The sequence below is a fragment of the Schistocerca nitens genome, chromosome 6, assembly GCF_023898315.1.
Source record: "Schistocerca nitens isolate TAMUIC-IGC-003100 chromosome 6, iqSchNite1.1, whole genome shotgun sequence".
In the NCBI taxonomy this organism is placed as follows: domain Eukaryota; kingdom Metazoa; phylum Arthropoda; class Insecta; order Orthoptera; family Acrididae; genus Schistocerca; species Schistocerca nitens.
The window spans coordinates 227,786,121-227,800,814 of NC_064619.1; the positions used below are offsets into that span (position 1 = coordinate 227,786,121).

Consider the following 14,694-nt stretch of genomic DNA (forward strand, 5'->3'; position numbering starts at 1 on the left):
AATTGAGATAAATTGTCATTTCTTGGATTAGAAAAGACTGCAAGATTACTTAATTGCTGTAGTAAATATTGTGAACTACTTAAAAATACGTGAGCATTTTTGCTAAATGCTGCAGTTTCATGATTTGAATTGCCATATGAAGGAGTCAAGTGTGTCTTGTTGATAAAGTTCTGTTTTTAGGAAGTGTAGAGAACTTGAATGACTTCTGAGTGATAAAAATGTGGTAAAATGTGGTAGTGCCCATTTGTTAATATTTGACTCTATTAATAGTGTCCTGGACTAATTTTGCACTGATGTATTATTGTAACAGGTGGAGAAGCCAGTTACTGGTGGTCTGTCCCACAGCACGCGAGACCAGTGGGAGATAGACCGCTCGTCCCTCAAGTTCGTCCGCAAGTTAGGTCACGGCCAGTTTGGTGAGGTCTGGGAGGGCTTGTGGAACAACACTACCCCTGTAGCCATAAAAACCCTTAAGCCAGGTACACAGAATGAATTTTGAAGAGTACATTTGATAAATTACGTAACTTTCAGTTATCTATTTTTATCTTAAGTTGCTGTGTAAGAACTAAATAAAATAAAAAAAAGATTCAACTGAAGGGTCACTAATGCTCTATATGTAGCTCACGTAAGTCACAATTTTCTCTATTCATATCATGACAACTGATTTCAGTAATGGTGTTACAGGAACCATGGATGGGCAAGATTTTATGGCGGAAGCTCATATTATGAAGAAGCTAAGACACAATAAATTAATTCAACTCTATGCAGTGTGCACATTAGAGGAACCCATATATATTGTCACTGAACTTATGAAGAATGGAAGTTTGCTAGAATATTTGCAAGGTAAATATGTGTGCTATCAATACTTTGTAGTGCAATGTGTACATTTACCTGGCTAAAACTGTTTTATAAAGGAATGGGATGTGATAAATGTATAATATTTTTTGAAACAGAAGTCAACATGTGGGTTACAATGGTAGTACCTGAATTTGTGTTTGAAAAACATTTATATTATACCAAGGACTTTCTATTTCCTTATTGTCATTTTGTGGTACAAGAAGTACTCAAATATATTAAAGTCTAAGAAATTTGTACTTTTTGTACAGAGTAACAATTAATGAGATCATACAAATGAAAAGTACAAACAAATTAATCATATATTCAAATTGTTGCACATGAGATGTTGCATGCAATGCTTCAAACAATTGTAATCTTATGTCATGGATCTTCATTGATACCTCCTAATTTTCAGTTATTGAAGTTTATCTATTCCTTTGCGATACTAGTTCAGTATCACAATTTTTTGTAACATTTAATGTTTTCCTCTGGAAATGATACGAGAGAAATTTTGTGAATATGATGGATGTGGAGGATTAGTGTGTGAGCTGTGTAGTTGTCACATTTCATTTCTTGCCACTTTTGAAGGAGTATCATTAAGTGCTGCAAGTATTAACCTGTGGACAAATTTGCATTCGACAGGATTGTAACTTGTTAACAATCATCTTTTCACCAGTTATCAATGAAGTTAGGAAACCTGACATCACAATGGTAATCAGCTAACTTACTGTCGGATGAGAGTTGATATAACACATTTTTTGGACTCTCATCACCATCTAGTCACTGTGAAGGATGGTAACAGTTGTAATGTAATGTAATATTATGTTACGTATTTAACATCGCAGTACTCTGCACAAAAAGTGGAACTAATTGGTTACTGGAGAGTAGGATAAAAGTATTCTGCGAAGAGATACATGTTTGCATGTGAGAAATCCACTTATCTTCACACCACCCTTGTTGCACAGTCAGGTGAAACTGTGAAATACTATAGCCATAACATCCTTACTATGAATTGATAACATTTTATCAACAGTGTTTTTCACTGCATCTAATTTTTAAAGATAATGTCTTGTGAAGTGACAACAAAGAAAAGTTATTGCAAGACGGTATCCTCCTTCCAGGGAAGGGACGCTCTCTGAAGTTGCCACAGCTGATAGATATGGCTGCACAAATAGCAGCAGGAATGGCATACTTGGAATCGCAGAACTACATCCATAGGGATTTGGCGGCACGAAATGTTCTGGTTGGTGATGGAAACATCGTTAAAATAGCTGACTTTGGTTTGGCGAGACTCATAAAGGTAATGATGTTTCACATTTTAAATGGAAGGTTTCCTCTAAATTGGTTTGTAATTTACAGCAAATGCAGATAACAGAATTGCTACATGCTCTCTCATAAAATATTACTTGTGCTTGTGCAGATGTATTGGATTAAGATTTGTCTGTGTGTAATGTCAATGTGTACCCTAACCACATAACATCCAGCTACACAGAAAAAAAAAAAAAATGTTTCCAACTGGCTCTAGAGTTAAGTTTTATGTAGTCTACTTACAGGACTGAAATGTAGATTTCTCTGGGTTTCTCTCAGAAATTTTCGTGAGTAACATTGTGTTTGGCTGTTCTGTACCCTGATTTAACAACACAATTGCGCATTGAAATTGTTGTAAAATTTTTCCACTCTTGTAGAAACCTTCTGTATTGATTGCTCAGCCCAAGAGGAAAAGCTGATGTTTATTTCAAGTGGTGTTGAATGTGTTGACTGTGCAGTGAGAAAGAACAGACTCGTATATGCTTCAGTGTTCCTCTTAAATAACTATACAAATAAATGCATAGATATGAGTGATATCCATGTGCTGCATTTTGCATAGAATCCAACATATATACTGATAATAAACCAAGAGGTTTGCTGTTGCAGGCAGTGGTCGAGTCATTTTGAAAATAGCAACAATAGTGGACCCATATTCAAAGAAAATTGTTATGAAATAAAATAAATGAATGGAAAATCAAGGATGATAAGGACAGATAGTGACTTGATAGATTGCTATTCATCATATAGCGGAGATGTTGAGTCGCAGACAGGCTACAAAAAGACTGCTAGGCACAAAGCTTTTGGCCAGAAGGCCTTCTGAAATAGACAACAACTGGCCTTCTTAAATAGACAACAACAACAACGCACACACACACACACACACACACACACACACACACACACACACACACACACACACACACACACACACACACACACACACACCACTGATACGTGCATATACAGAAACAAAACTCGTCTGCTTGTGAATGGCTGGTTCATTCCTATGTGAATTTTTTTTTTTGTTGATACACTCTTTCTTCTACCTGCCTCATTGACTAGGAGAATTTTCTCCTTACCCTCAGGTACTTGTGCCTCATACTTTAACAACTATAAATATTCTTTTCTGTCAGGTGGTTAATGTTATTGATGCAGGAGTGTGTGTTCTTGGTGTATACAGTCAGCTGAAGGTGCTGGCAACATAACCATTAATTTGGATCCATTTCAATTCTTGTATTTAAATGCCAGTGATAAGGTGACAGCCTAATGACTGGATGCCCATATGCCTTTGCCAGTTCATTGGTTTCATGTATGGGTAACTGTGGTTAATGTGGAGATACTTGATTAAGAAGCACCAACCTTTAAATTATTCATTAACTTCAAAGCTGAAACCAAGTATCTCCTACTTTAACATGGTGGGTGTCTTGTTAATAACAGAATGTGTGCTAGAGTGATGAAGATCAGTTGGTGACAGTGTAGGCATGTAGCACAAAATGATTTTTCTCATCTTACTTCATTCAGTAATCCCTGGTCAAGAGAATTATGTCGATTAAAATATTAGCCCTAAACTGTAAAAAATGAAAACAAAAGTCTCAGTGCCCAACAAAAGATCGCACAGAACAAGAAGCCTCTTGAAACTGCGGAATACTGAGAGTGACAAGTGCTATAGTGGCAGTGTTAAGGTCAGGCAATCACATGCGGTTGCTGCATCTACAGCTCTTGTGGCACTGGGTAAATGTATGCTATGCCTTCCTCATGAACCTCACTCAGTACTTCTGTCGTAGCGATTTATCCTAATGTAATTTTGATAGGGGCTATAAAATTAAGGTAAGGGGGAAAGAGTGTGTGGGTTTGATTTCAGTTAAGCAATGTGTCATAAAGAGTTGAGCATCATACTTTGCACATGAATATCATTAGTGTAGAGACAATGATGTTGATGATGGTTAATGCAGCTGGCAGTGAAGTAGTAAGATATTTGAAGTATCTAAGAAATTCAGAATGAAGTTTCCACACCAAGGTGGATTGTTCACTGTACTAAAACTGCATGCTGACCCAGGACTCATATGTAGTTCGGACAGTTTACCAGGTGTAATAGTTGTCAAAGACAGGTTCAAGGTACCCTGCTGTCACTGATACTTGCGGTTAGCTGAAGTTCTGGGTGGCATGGAGAGTTTCACTGAAGAGGAATGGATGTTGTTGGAGCAAGCTTCTGAGGAACTGGAACGAGTCTGGTGGAGGAACACCATTGTTGCTGAGTATGTCAGCAAGCTTTTGTGGCCATTTTTATTGATAGTGAAACCATCTAAGTTGTTAGGCCATGCCATGTTCCTCTTAAAACTTCAATCCCTTGTATTTCGATCCTTCTGCTGGGATTCTCCGCAGGATTCCCCTAGTGTTCCTAGGTGGCTGAAAACTATCAACAGACAGTATCACTTTTAAGTATAAAACAATCAGTAAAACAACACAGTAAAAGTATTCACAGCTGACATGTTGTGAGATTTGGTGTCAAATCTTCATTACTATCATCCAACAAGCAGGTATTATGCAGATCATAGGAAGTAAAATTGTCCCAGACTTGTGCCACCTGCTTCAGTTATGCTTGCAGTCATGTAATCCATACATGTTATAAAAATGTATGTTGTATGTTCCACGTGTACTGCAAAACCAGTGGATCAATATCAACCAATCTTGGTACACACATCACTTACTGTGTGGAAAGAATCACTATGGGGATAAGAAACACCTACCTTTGAAAATGGTGGAGGTGGGGGTAAAAAAGACGTGTAGCTCACATCACATGAATACCTGGACTTTATCCATGCATTATTTCGAAATGAGAGCACTTGATGAGATGTAACAAACTTTACACATAATTTCAAACCATTTCTCACTGACAACCTGCACAAAATGGATGAAGTTTATCGCTTACTACATTTTCACTGTTCGTACAGTAAAACTTCTGCATCAGGTGTGGCATTTTAATTTATTACTTCATTACTAGTTATTGTATTTGTGACACATTTTGTAGGCAGTATTCACATACACGACGGAGGGCCCCTGCAAAATGATGTCATTGTATGACTCATAGTTCAGTAGACGAGTCATAAAGATTGAGCTGTGTGAAAACAAAACTAAAGAGCGTAATTTGCTGGAGATATAAAAGTGAACTATGTGTTAAAGAAAGTGTGAAATACTTTAAATATATGTGGAATGTATTTGACATGCAAACCGGTAAAGCCATATGTAAAAAGCTCCTCCTAAACACCTGGATCGATTTCTGCTAAATTTTGTACATGTGCTACTTATCTGGAAAGAAATACTGTGGGGTAAAAACCAAAATCTTGTATTGGGGTGGGGGTGATATTGTGGAGAGAGAAGGGGCGAGGAGAATATCGAGTCAGTGAGGGGGAAGGAGGAGATGGACAGAGACAAGGGGAAGGAGGTAGAGAGGGAGGGGGAGACTGATAGAGGGGGAAGGAGCAGCTGGATAGAGAGAGAAGGAATGAGCAGATGGGTAGAGTGTGGGGAAGGGGAAGAGATGGACTAATAGAAGATTGGAATAAATACATACGCAGGCAACACTAGGTACTCAGCTACTTTTAAATATAAGGAAGAAATTTATGAGCAATGTGACTGGGATTCTTGGGCTCACCTTTGTTGCATGTAGCAATTATCATTTTTGTAGAGCATTTCAAACAGAGGGCATTAAGCTAAGCAGAACCAAAACTATCTTGCTGGCTCCTCTATATAGATGACAGATTTTCTGCATGACCACACAACAGTGACAAGCTTTGTAAATTCCAGAATTTTCTATACAACATTCATCTAAAAATCAGCTTTATCATTGAGTCAGAGAGTGATGTCAGCCTCCATTTCTTAATTTTTTTGATCAATATAAGACACAATATTCTAGGACACAGATTTATAGAAAAGCTACACCATACAGCCAAGAAGCAAGCCATTCTGAACACTGTCTTTACGTGTAGTCCGCATCAGTGACAGATACAGCTTGTGACTGGCACCAGATTTCCTTAGGGAAATGTTGATGGCCAATGAATATCATGACCTTTATATAAATAGGCCTGTAAAATGAAGTGGTAATAACAACATTGCAAACAAGAACAGCATATGCAGAATATTTTGAAGGAATTGTATAAGGGCTGTACTTTTCAGTCAACACATGATAAGATTTCATCGATCTACAACAAGATTACCTGAACACCTGGAAGTGCAGTAACAAAATACATCAAAGAGCATGAACACCACACACCTTTCAGACAAAATATAAAATCAGTGATAGCGGAGCTCCCAGGAGAATGTGAACCAGTTTGATCTTTAAGAACATAAATGCTAGCCGGAGAATATAACATATACAGAAGGAAACTCAACAAAGCAGTTGCAATATTGAAGCAAGAGTACAGTTTCAACAGAGATTATGGCTACAGGCTTCTGTCTTTTTATCTACCCGCTAACACAGAAAACCACTCGGCAATAGTGAGTGAGGAATAGAAACAGCTACCAGGAAGGGGGGAAAAAACTGAAGTGGCACAATAGCAATAATATTTTGAATTCATTTAATCCAATGATGATGGCCCAACAATAGCAGCCTGAAGATTTTTACATTGTTAATCCACTTCTTTGGAAAACGGCTGGGAAACAGCATTTTATAAGTGAACAAAAGTGTCCTTCGTCTGTGTTTGGCTTTTCAGGAACACAAGAAGAATCCTGAAGAAGAACCCAACAGAGGTATTGAATCATTAAGCATTGAAGAAGTTTTAACAGGAATATGATATAACCTAACTTTAAGGAAGGAGTAAATTCTATTTTGTTAGATGATAATTGGTAATTTTATGTATTCTTTTAGTAGCTTGTTCGAAGATACTGTCCAGGAGAACTTGAAAGACCGACAGTCAAGAAATTTTGTATGGTGATGGAAGGTAATCAAAATGGGGAGTTTTGTGTTGCAGGAGTTGTCATGCTGGGCTGATTATGAACACCATTTTTACAGATCAGAAGTATTCACAGCACTTTATTTTCTGCTTGAAAAAACTAGGATGAAGCATTGTCCTCATGAGAGAGTGAATTCAGGACTGGGGAACTTGTTTCCAAGGAATCCAGAAAGAGAGATAGGTAATTGTAAGAGGGGGCTAATAGACGTTGCTCAAAATATTGTGATAAGAGAGGTGTGAAAATTGGACTAAATACATTATGTGTTGTACATTTGTGTATTTTATTCTTCTATATTACGACACTGTTTTCTTACGACTTAAAATCCTGAGTAACTAGACTCTCAGTTAAAATATCTGTCATACTACTTTTTGTCATTAATCTTGTGGCATTATTTGCAAAGAAATGATCTTTGTCTCTGAAAACTTGAGGTTAATCTGCAGGTGTTTTGAGTTGCCCTTGATTGTGCTAATGCAAGTAGCAATATTCAGTGTCTTTACTAAGTGACATATTTTTATGCAAAACATGAATTCATTTTTTCTGTTCAACAAATTTACTTTTAGTGATATACCTTTACTTATATGGCTAATGTTTTGAAAACCTCTGTGATGTACAGGAGGATGAGTATGAAGCTCGTGTTGGTGCCAGGTTCCCAATTAAGTGGACTGCTCCAGAAGCTGCCAATTACAGCAAGTTTTCTATAAAGTCTGATGTCTGGTCATTCGGTATACTTCTCACTGAGTTAGTCACCTATGGTCGTATCCCATATCCAGGTATGTGCATAAAGGAGTTACACATGTACACAGAATCGTAAGACTAACTTTATATTTTATCTTCTTCAGTTTTTATTCACCTTTTACTTTTTGTGGAGGTCGACATGAAGATCAGTTTTCATCTTTCACGTGGTTGTGTGTGAACACATTGTTGCTAACTGCATTCAGTGTGTGAGCATTTAAAAATGCTTGCCAGTGAAGTTTAATGGGAAGAAATGCAGGAACTACAAAAATTTATGAATGGAACAATGTTAATTTTAAGAAACAATAAAGAGCATGGAAGCAGTACAACATTTATACATGGTGGTTCACAAATTAACAGGACTGTTTTTTCCCTAACTTAGAACTAGATTTTGACAAGGGATGGATTATTAATTGCTATTAATCAATTAATCATAATTATTCTTGTGGTCATTATAATATACCACTATTTCTTTCACATAAATTAATTTTACATAATTGATTGTCCTTACAATTAATTATTTATATTTGCCTTTTTTGTTTTAAAGCTTGTTGAGTGTTGTCTTAATGCCTATAACTTGACTAGGAAAAGAAGTGTGACTGTCCCATATTGCTAATCGTGTAATGTTCTCACAAATTTGAACATGTCGTGCTGACTGCACTCTGTTTATGGTTGCTGCCAACATCTTAAGTAGTGTGATGAAGTCTTTTGTGTGTGTCAGTTCAGAAATAAATAACATAACAAGTGTGTGTGAACCCGTCTGTCTCTGTGATGTGCTTTCACCAATCCTTGAAACTTGTGTAACTTATGACATAGTAGCTGACTGGTTTGCCTATGACATAGTTGCTGATTGGTGTGAGGCACACAAACCTAAGAGTTTTCACTGCTGGTGGGAAATAAGTAAACATTCTCCCTTTCGTCTCTTCAGTAATGTCAGTCTTTCTCTGCTCCCCGCCTGCCTATAGGCCAGTTGGACTTCTGTCCATAACCAAGCTCTGTTGTTGTGATATCGTTACTTTAATTTTTGTAGAACAAACAGTCCATCTTAAAAAATAATTTTAGGAGGAAATAAAAATAAACAGTACATAACAGTTAATCGAATAATCAATTACTAAGACACAGGTAATAAGTATGATTAATTTATCCATTTAATCATTTGAAAAAGCTAATTAATGGACTTTTAATTATAAATGCCCATCCCTACATTTGTCTTCTAGTCTCATACCCAAGTTTAATTTGATCATTAAAGCGTTTTTGATATAATCTAGTATTGGCAGTCAATGGTACAATAAGAATTGCCTAATTTGAAATTTGTTAAATTGATGAAGAAACTGGTGGACATGTAATACTTTGTATTGGTGTCATGTTGTTGAGTGTTGACTCGTTGTATATAACTTAATCATGGAAAGAAGTCATACTGTCCCACAATACTTATTGTATAACATCGACACAAGTTTGAACATTTTGTGTCAACTGTATTCTGTTTATGATTGCTGCCAACATCTTAAGTGGTGTCGTGAAGTATTTCTGTATTAGAATGGAAAATTAATGATTGAATTTGAATAGATTGCTGCTCACCACATAGACGAGGCGTTGTTGAGTTGCAGACAGGCCAGTGAAAAGACAGCTAAACATTTAAGCTTTTGGACAAAATGTCCTTCTTTGGAAATAAAACAGAAACTTATGCATGCGTGAATGCGCGAGCGCACGCACGCGCGCGCGCGCGCACACGCACACACACACACACACACACACACACACACACACACACACAAGTTGCTGTGGCCTGATCCCGACTCACATTCGGGCCACTGTGGCGAGGGAGACAGTGGCCGTGTGTGTGTGAATTGTGCTTGTGTGAACACAAGTGTTTTCTAATTTCCAAAGAAGGACTTTTTGTCCGCAAGCTTAAATGCTGGGCAATCTTTCCATTATGCCTGTCTGTGAGTCAATGCCTCCTCAATAATTGTGCTTAATGTATCTAGTTTTGTCTAGCAATGAGTCTCGCGCTCATTTTTATTGAAAAAAGAACATTACAATGTATAATTATATATTGTGTGTGTTTTCAGGTATGACAAATGCAGAAGTTCTTCATCAAGTAGAACATGGGTATCGAATGCCGTGTCCTCCTGGTTGCCCAAATAGCCTGTATGAGATAATGTTGGAATGCTGGCATAAGGATCCAATGAAACGCCCTACGTTTGAAACGTTGCAGTGGAAACTGGAAGACTTCTTTACAATGGAAGGTTCAGAGTACAAGGAAGCTTCGGCATACTGAGAATGCGCCCACCTCCCGGAATGGCCACTGCACACTCTGCCACGGAGGGTTCCGCACATGCACTTTTTGTCTCCCCCTGTCTGAATGCTGTGGAAAACGTTTCGGGTTTGGTGGTTAAAGAATAGAAATGCTTCCATCTAATGTTGGGCTCTGCCAGAGGTCGGTTGTACCTCTGTCAGTTGTAAATTAGAGAATGAGAGACTTGACTTGTTGGTATAGGAATGAGAATATATTGCTGGTTACTTCAAAAGTAAAGCTCCATAAAATCCATGCTCATCGAGGCTTTTGAAATCTCTTAAACTTAGTATTTTGGTCATCACTAAATGTGAAATATATTTCGTTAAAAGTACCTTTCAATTGGCATGAAATGTGGAGCATAGAACTTTACGGTGTAAACAGTTATCAGCTGCAAAAAGTAAATGTAGGCTCCTCAGCTGACTTGCAGTATTAAACCTACAAAAGTGAGTGCAGTACAGTCAGGCAGTACCAGCTGAAGTGTCGGAGTATTCAGGAGCAAAAAAGTTATTTGTTCACAGCCAAACATGTTGAATAGTGGAGTATTTATTTACTTAAGCACACACACTTCATGAAAGACTGTCTAATATATAGCTTTTATGTATTTTTCTCGTGTCTGCAACAACCTTGTTTTGTGTCGCTTCCTTTGGAAAATTATCAAGTTCTCATGTTTTGATTTAAACATTGTGACTTGATTCTACGGTGGGAATGTTGCTTGATTAAATAGTGCTGAAGTGAAAAATGAAAACAGTTCCATTAACAAGCATTCCCTCACTCATTATTTTAGATGTTACTTGGAATTGTGAATCGATAAAATGTAAAAAAATATCATGTCATATTTAGATAGTACATATGTTTGAAATGCTCATACTCCTATATTGTTAAGGATGTGTAATTATGCAATGTAAATATTATTTTTATAAACTAGTTGCCCATCTTTAGGGCTTATAGAACTGAGACATTATTTCTTTAATTTTTTATAAGCCACAGAACTTACTTGTGAAAGCCTAATCACAGTAATAGTTGTGTTCATTATATAGTTTACAGCAGAGATGAATTACATCACTGTATTCAAATTTTATGATTTGTTTTTTATTCAGTTGTAAAATATTTGTGTGATTTGCTAGCTGTACAATTCCATTCTTGTTTCATTTTAACAAGCAAATCTTCTGATTTCCTTTTCTACAATGCATGCATAGGTATGCATGTTACAAAGAACAAAGTTCACTGTTGAGAAATATTTGTTTAATAGCAGACACTGACTGTTGAGCAGATTCTATTTTTCTGGAACAAACCAAAGTAGTGATCGGTAGGTACCTTATCTCTCTCTCTCTCTCTCTCTCTCTCTCTCTCTCTCTCTCTCTCTCTCTCTCTCTCTCTCTCCCCCCCCCCCCCCCCCCTGCTAACCCTCCGTGCTTGTTTTATGTCAGTATCATGTTCATTAGCCACAGTGGGTACAAAGACTTAATGCACACTTTCGCACAAAGAGTTTTCTGGAAAGTTTACATTTTGGATTATTCATTGAACATTGATTGACTTGGTCCCTGTTGTGAAATTATTGTGTGTGTGTGTGTGTTTGGCAGTGAAGATGTATTAGTAGAAATGTTTTCCATTTTATAAAGTAACCCTGTATAAGCTTGCAAAAATTTATGCAGTGTTTTACAACTTTTAAAATCTCAGATTAGCCTATTTGATTTATTTTACTTGCATTTAATTCAAGTATCTTTTTTGTACAAAATTTATGTGGATGTTTCCTAAAAATAAAATTATCGATTCAAAAGTGCTTGTTATATATTAGCTGTATGACAGTGTAATTGTATGAAGAAACATAAATCTATTACAAATGTTGTTTCTTTTCTTATTCATTACTCACCACCATTAATTATATGCTGTTAGTAAGAAATCTTTACTCAGAAAAGAATAATTGAAATTGATATACAATTTAATAGCACTGAATTTTGATCAAGTGGCTGTAAATCCCAAAACAGACTCCCGTAAAAAGACTTCCTGTATTTGGAGAGTCCACTGTGTGAGTTTTGTTGGGGATACTGATGCTGGAGGAGTATCGATCGATAGTGGTGTACATGCCAGTTTCAGTAGGCGCAATGGCTTGGCTAGGTAAACATCATGTGTTTGCTGTGGAGGAGTATATATGTAATGGTGGTTCTGTGGTTACTACTCAGTGACCATGCAGCATTTGGTTTGAACTTGATCAGCATGATTCTGTTCCTGAAAGAAAATCTATTAGAGCTTGGGTATCAGATTTTAAATCATCAGGTTCTACACTGAAAAGAAAATCTACTGGCCGACCTTGGACTGTAACAACTCTGAAAAATTTGGTGTGTTTGAGAGCATCCATCCAGCAAGCTTCAAAACGTTCAGGACTTAAACATGCAGTTGTCCTGGAGTTATGTAATTGGGATCCTGCACAGAGATCTTCATAGGCACCCCTACAAAATTATTGTTCTCCAAGAATTAAGTAAGAGAGATTTTGAAATTTGTAGAGCTGTGTGTGAGGAAATTCTTCAGAACATTCCGCCTGATGCTGTTTTGATTTCTTCTGTTGAGCCTCATTTCCACTTGTTAGGAACTTTGTCAAACACCACTTCACAGCCATCATGTAACAGTTCGGCATGCCATTGCTGAACTTGATGTGAGGGGTTCAGTATTTTTTCATAGACAATGGAGTAATGGTAATGGTTAATTTGAATTGATACTGTCAGTTGATGGAGATCTTCTTCCGTCCTAAGTTAAACCAGTGTGTTGGGGACCATGAAGAAGGAGAAGTCTCGTTCCAACAATATGCAGCTACAACTCTCACTTCTCAGCATTGTCTAGAAATTTTGAGGAAGTTGTTTCCTGGAAGTCTGCTCTCTCTATTAGGAGACATTGTCTGGCCCTAAAAGTTACCCAGTTTATCACTTTTTGATATTTTTGCTTTGGTGACACTTAAAGGCTCAATTGTACTAACATTGCCCCACAACCCTGCAGGTAGTACAGGAAGCAATCATCCAGGAAGTGGCTGCCACATCGCCAGAAATGACACAAACTATGGCAGCTTCCAGGAGAAGCTCTGTAAATGTGGAGGATACCATTTGCAGGACATAATTTTTGTATTTGTTGTTCACAAAGAGAATATTTTATCTGTATTCATCTTTGTTTGTTTCCAACTACCTTTAGAAATACAGGAGGTCTCTTTGCTGACCCTGTACTTTTCATTCTCTTGTTATCTATCTTTGGATGTACAAGATAGTTGAACAGAAAAAAAATGTTGAAGGTCGTAATGATTGTAAAATCCACAAAACATAACTCTGAAATACAACTTTTATCTCACAGTTGCCAGTTTAACCCCACAAACAAAGGAACAAATGACTAACATATATTGACTAGTTTCTCATGTAACTTCACATTTGGAATTTCAAATATTGCTTTCCTCTTGCTCAATTAATATAATTATGGGAAAACCTTTGCAGAATATGAAAAGAGGTGAACAAAGACCAGCCTTTCACCTTATGAATGAAGTATTAACTGTGAGAAACAGCATAAACACAGAACCAGTATTTACATTCTGGGATAGCTGTCAAATTTTACTAACTTGCTGCCTTGATATTGAGGAGCAGAGCCATGTGGCCTCCTGCAGGTATTTACCGAGCACATGAGCTCATCAATTCATTACTCTGCTGGCACATGTGTGATTCGTTAGTGCATTACATAGTGGCCCTCTACACTGAAATTCATGTTACCAATATCAAATTGATCATCTTTATTGGGTAAAAACTCAAAAAGGTACTGGCTTCAAGTACCCAGACAAGATGCCATTTTATATCTGTTTGAAAACTGCCAACCTGATTAATCAGGTCTTTAAATTTCCACTGATTCACTGATAGTGGAATCCCAAAAGGAAGGTAGCATTTGGCAGTAGTGTATACGATGGATCGGAAAAGTCCAGTATTTCTCTGGTACTTCACAGAGCATGTGAACAGTGTTTATGGTAGTCCTAAACAGGAATTGCCATACTGCAATGCCAATGCCAATGACCAGTAACAGCAAACAGTAGGCAAAGTTTACTCTGTGATAATTAAATCAAGCGGGTTATTGTATTAGAGACCTATACTGAGTGTTAAGAGACTTTCATTTAGAACTAATGGATTGTCTTCTGCAAATTAGTTCCCATTATAGTAAAAAAGGAGAAATAAAGTGAGTGTAGTGTTTCGCTGTTGAGAACATAAACCAATTCAAAAAAGTGAAAGCAAAGTGGTAAAAAAGAAATGTTTGTCAACAGTGAGAAGCTTTCCTTAGTTGCTTAAGGAAAATGCTATCAAAAATTAACTTTGAAGTAGATTAGAAGTTTCTGAAATTATATATTGAGACCATAACACTGCACAGCAGAATTCAAGAACAAAGAAACATTTTGTCTAGAAGCATCAGCAGAACTCTTAAATATGATTTTATGTAAGGAAATGAAAACTGAATGAAAAGGGACTGTAGGTTACTGAGGACATTAATTGTAGCTGGTATGCATGGATGAGGAATTAAACAACTGACATAAAGAAATTGTGAAATAAGCACAATGA

The 14,694-nt window shown here is 37.0% G+C and overlaps 1 protein-coding gene across 1 annotated transcript in view; it reads left to right on the forward strand.

Annotated features, from left to right (window-relative positions):
- Window positions 1-11,965, forward strand: part of LOC126262209 (tyrosine-protein kinase Src42A) — a 194,839-nt gene extending 182,874 nt beyond the window's left edge. Inside the window, exons 4-8 of the mRNA XM_049958635.1 lie at window positions 311-479; window positions 685-843; window positions 1,959-2,137; window positions 7,709-7,865; window positions 9,897-11,965. Coding sequence (XP_049814592.1) covers window positions 311-479; window positions 685-843; window positions 1,959-2,137; window positions 7,709-7,865; window positions 9,897-10,105 — 873 coding nt within the window. The 3' untranslated portion in view covers window positions 10,106-11,965. The remainder of the gene's footprint in view (window positions 1-310; window positions 480-684; window positions 844-1,958; window positions 2,138-7,708; window positions 7,866-9,896) is intronic.
- Window positions 11,966-14,694: the final 2,729 nt, after the last annotated feature.